The following is a 4,666-nucleotide window of genomic DNA, read 5'->3' as shown; positions in this document are numbered from 1 at the left end:
CCTTTAGTTATAAATGAACTATCTATGGCTTTATTTTATCTAAATAAGAGATGGATTTTGTTCCTGCATATTGTCTTGTTGGTCATAATATTTGTTAAATCTGTCCATTGAATAGTAAGGGTGTTTGCTACTTTTTAGATATTCAACAGTAGTGTTTGCTGAACCTAATTACCCGGGTTTATGATATCAATTCCTATCCCACCAGGAGTGTCCCTGCAGAGGAAGATGGGGTTGCTTTTTGTATTAATCTGTTTGGTTACAACCTATTAATTTACAATAATAATGATGTTTGTAAGTTATTCTGTTTCTATATATTCTATTTATCTGTTGATCTGTTTGAAATTGTGATAGGAATTTTGATAACACTTGTACGCCTCCATGATGATTGATTGTGTGTGTGATACTGATACTGAATTTGAAGTAGTAACGCTGATTTTATAGGAGGCGAGCCTAAACAAATTAGATGAAGTGAACTATAGAAGCCTAGCGCAGACACTTAAAGGGAAATGCATCGAGAAGACATTTGTTTAGTACTATGGAAACCATGCTGTAGACAAAGCAAAACTAGTGACGAAAATTAAGCAAAACTAATGACAGCTGTGGGATTTCAACCCACGCCCTTTCGGACCAGAGCCTAAATCTGGCGCGTTAGACCACTCGGCCAAACTATCTTGTTGCTTTACATATTCTTTCTTTCTTTGTTTCCGATGGCATGCATATAGTTTAGTTCAGTATCATGTTGAATCATTCCAAAACAACTTTGCTCCTTGTTTCAGTGAACTGGACTATTAATCTGTTTGAGACTTGTTGTTGATAGACCTTGCTTTCAAATCATTGATAGCATACAATTCTCGAAGTTGATCTCATTGAATCCTTTACTCTTTTGTTACACAACCATGGTTGTTTATTAGTGATCCTGTGGTTCAAGTTTCTAATTTCAAAGGTTCTGCTTGCAGGGTTCTGGAGGTAGGGGTGGTGGTGGTGGCTTTGGTGCTGGCGCCGCAGGCTCAGGTCTTCCTTAAGTCATAGATTGTTTCTTATGATGCTGTCAGAAGCATTGGGTCAGAGCCGAAAGATCAAATTCTGTTGTGAACATCTACTGTGTTGTTTAGAAGGGATGTTTTTGTCATTGGATATAAAGTTAACAAGATCCCCCTATGTTGATAATGTGCCATAATGTCTTTAGCCAAGCAGCACAGTTTCTGTCCCTTTTGGGTCTTTCTTTTTTACATTGTGGCTGATCAATAATCAAAATCTCCTTTCGCCTCGGAGAACAGGATATCTCTTCCGTTAAACTGGAGTATGCCGTCCTTGAGAGTACACTTGAATCTCCATTTATTGCTGCTCTTGGGTGTATCTACCTTTTTTACATATTGTGCCAATATCAACTGATTTATGTTTCTCTCTTCATCCTCTTCTTCCTGGTCCAGAAGATCATCATCTTCATTCAAATCTGGCTCATAATCTTCTTCTCCTTCTGGATTTCCTAGGTTGAGGTTGTTAACAGGATCCGAAGAGCCATCTTGCTGCGGAGAATCAAGCTGCTTTGGCCTTTTCCCTGGAGGCATTATGGAATCCTCATATGCAGCAACATTGAGATCAACACCAAGAGACGGCCTCTGATTTGTCGCAGGATATTGTTCTTGCACGTAATTAGCACCACTAGTACTGGCTTCATATACAGAGGGTGCTGGAACAACAGCAGGAGCTCTATGATCAGGTTTACCGTCAGGTTGAAGTGGTATAACCTCTGGTTGCGTCATCAGTTTTAACTCCCACTGCTCTTGACGATGATCGAGAACAACATCATCAACCCCTTGGTTCACAAAATTTTCTCTCAATTTACCAACAACATCACCAATTACATGAGCATAAACTGGATTCCACATATTCTGAGATACGTTTTTTCAATTCGAAATAGCAGTTGCAGAGAGGAAGAGGAGGCACAAGGAGAAAGAAGTTTTTGTGGTATGAATTTGGTTACCTTCATGGGGGTATATATAGGCTCACAATACTTACCTTAAAACATACAGGAATCAGGTACAATTGAATAAACAGCAGCTCCCGGATAAGAAAACCATCGTTTCTTCTTTAGAAACAAAACAAAGAACAAGCCTAGGTATCCGATTTCAAAGCCACGGAGAAAAACACCATCACTTTCATCATCAAGAAAAGATAAAATCAAAACCCAGAAATGTTATTAGCTCTCAATTCAAAGACGGGGTTTCTTTCCTTCATCACAGGTAAGCAAGTTTCAATCGTTAAACTCTCACTTACTTTCCAATTTATTCAATTCAAACCCTTATAACCAAAACCCACAGCAATTTTCTTCAAATCTTCCAAGATTTTTCTCTACTGAATCACATACGTGTTTAAAATTTAAAGGACAAAGAAATTTCGATAAGAAAACATCTCAGAAGCATCTAGTTTGTCCTGGCTTGTGGTGTTGATATGCAAGGATGAGACCCATAATTACCAGGTTACTTCGTGAAACCCTCAGAGGAGAAGCCATATTATAAAATGAAATTAGATTCTATTAAAAGGGGCAATCTTGATGAGCCTGAAAATGAAAATGTAGCACACCCAATCCCAAAAACTACTTAATTAGATGTCATTCGTTACGTTGTTACAGTAGAGTGGAAGATGTTACCAAAAACTACTATTTTTTATTTGAATATTTTTTCCAATAAAGTATTCAACATATATCTGCCCATACCTCAAGACCTACAAACTTCAGTCTACGAGTTCTGACGTAAACCTTCTTGGAAACAGTGGTGAAGTCACTTGTACAAAATATCACAAGGTCAGTCAGACCTTCAGGAAGAAGGCTTCCTCCTGCATTAGCTCTCCACTTTTCCACCAGAAAAAACAAAACTAAAAACCATGTTTTGCCCAACATCGTCGAAAATGGTACACTGATAATTGAATGGTGCAGTTAGAATCTAGATTTCAGGGTTTCCTGGTCACCAGAAGTGGAGTTGTGGTGGCCCAAAAGGTGGAGCACTAGGAGAGTTTGGAGGAGATAAGGGTGGTGCTCCAGCAGAGTATCAGCCACAATTTAAGATTTAAACCTAGTCCCTTAGTTTGAATGATTCAACGAACTGTTTATCGCTTTATCTTTTCTGAATAATTGATAAGTTGTTCATGCATATTGTGTTGTTTGAGATTGACATGTAAAACCTGATATATTGAGGTATGTATTAAAGAGTATGTATTTTTCCAAGATTGTTTGTGTGTATGTTGTAGTTTCAATGGACAAACATTATGTTGAGCTAAGTGTGTTGCCGTGTCATTGTCATTGCAATATTAATGTTTCATTAGGCGCATTGATCATTCTGATGGAAGAGATTCAGTGTTTAGACATTTGATTTGGCTGAATTAGAAGAAATGTTGCTTTTACATGCTCAGCAGAACAATTCAGATACAGAATCACTATATCTAGTAATGTTGTGTGTTGGATCATGTCATTTACTTTACATTGTATTTAGTTTCTGGCAGAATTTATGACAGGAATGCGTTGCTAGATTTCTCTGCGTGTCCAGTTAATTTTCATTAACTGTGTTGCTCAATGGTTGAGATTCAATTTTTGTTGTTTTGAATTCATAATCCATATTGTTCAAAAGCATGTCGTATGGGTTATTTTTACAAAAGTCCCAAGAAAGCTGCACTGCCTGTCTTTGTGAAGTGGACTATTGATCGGCTTTTCTTTCAAATCACTGGTTGCCTGGCGTGGCATGCCTGCATAATTTTCGAAGTTGATGTCATTGTGTTCATCTTTTTAGCACTTGGTCCTGTTGAGTTATATTCTGATAGTTTAGAAAGATAGTTCTTGGGTACATCCTGCAGTTAGACAAGCTGACTTGCAAGTTTTATTGAACTCTAGCTACATAATCTCATAATTTTGGATGATTCTGCGATTCAGTATAATTACGCTCCATGAATTCTATTAGTCAATACTCTTAACAGTAACGAATATAACATGCATGATTCTGAGTTCTCTTTATTTGCATTTTTGTTACAAAACCATAATCGTTTATTCCGTGATTCAGGTTCTAATGTCAAAGCTTCAACTTGCAGGGTTCTGGTTGTGGGGGTGGTGCTGGCTTCAGCGCTGACCCAGCAAGCTCAGGTCTTCCCATGCTTCCCTTCACCTGCAAGACACCTTGTATACATATGTAAACTGCTCTTCATCGATCGCTCTGAAGATCCAGAGAGTTTCAACCACCCCATAAAGAGGAGGATACCAATTAACTTCTACAATTTGAGGGTCCCGAGTAACTTCATCAATCCGAAAAAAGCGAAGAATGCAGAGATCAGCAATGTCATTATGCACAGTACCCTTTACCAAATTTACCTGACTCTGCTGTCAACAACTTGAGTGTAATTGCTAGTGGCCTGTTATGTTAGGGAGACGTGACTTTCAATTGAAAATGCATCAATTTCGAGTATTCCGATTGATGGCAGCAATTCAAAGAAGATGTTTTACTTGAGAACTTGTGTTGTAGATGTTTTAGGCGACCTCCTAAACGCAGGGCTTTCTCTACTCAATGGAGTACAATTCGTCATCTTCCATATTATCTGAACCAGGTGACCCTGCAAGAATGTTAGGGAAATTGTCAGGAATGTATGTGCTACAGATGATAACTTGAAGAGAAAAGGGTTTAAA

The 4,666-nt window shown here is 38.1% G+C and overlaps 1 protein-coding gene across 1 annotated transcript; it reads right to left on the bottom strand.

Annotated features, from left to right (window-relative positions):
* Positions 1-1,241: 1,241 nt before the first annotated feature.
* LOC113271850 (transcription initiation factor IIA subunit 1-like) lies at positions 1,242-2,899 on the bottom strand. The gene is made up of 2 exons (XM_026521774.1): positions 2,717-2,899; positions 1,242-1,892 (listed from the first exon to the last, which is right to left on the bottom strand). Exons 1-2 carry the CDS (start codon positions 2,897-2,899, stop codon positions 1,242-1,244), a joined length of 834 nt encoding a protein of 277 aa, XP_026377559.1.
* Positions 2,900-4,666: the final 1,767 nt, after the last annotated feature.

This window comes from Papaver somniferum, chromosome 4, assembly GCF_003573695.1.
Source record: "Papaver somniferum cultivar HN1 chromosome 4, ASM357369v1, whole genome shotgun sequence".
NCBI classification, from domain to species: domain Eukaryota; kingdom Viridiplantae; phylum Streptophyta; class Magnoliopsida; order Ranunculales; family Papaveraceae; genus Papaver; species Papaver somniferum.
This window is presented reverse-complemented; position numbering and strand designations above follow the sequence as displayed.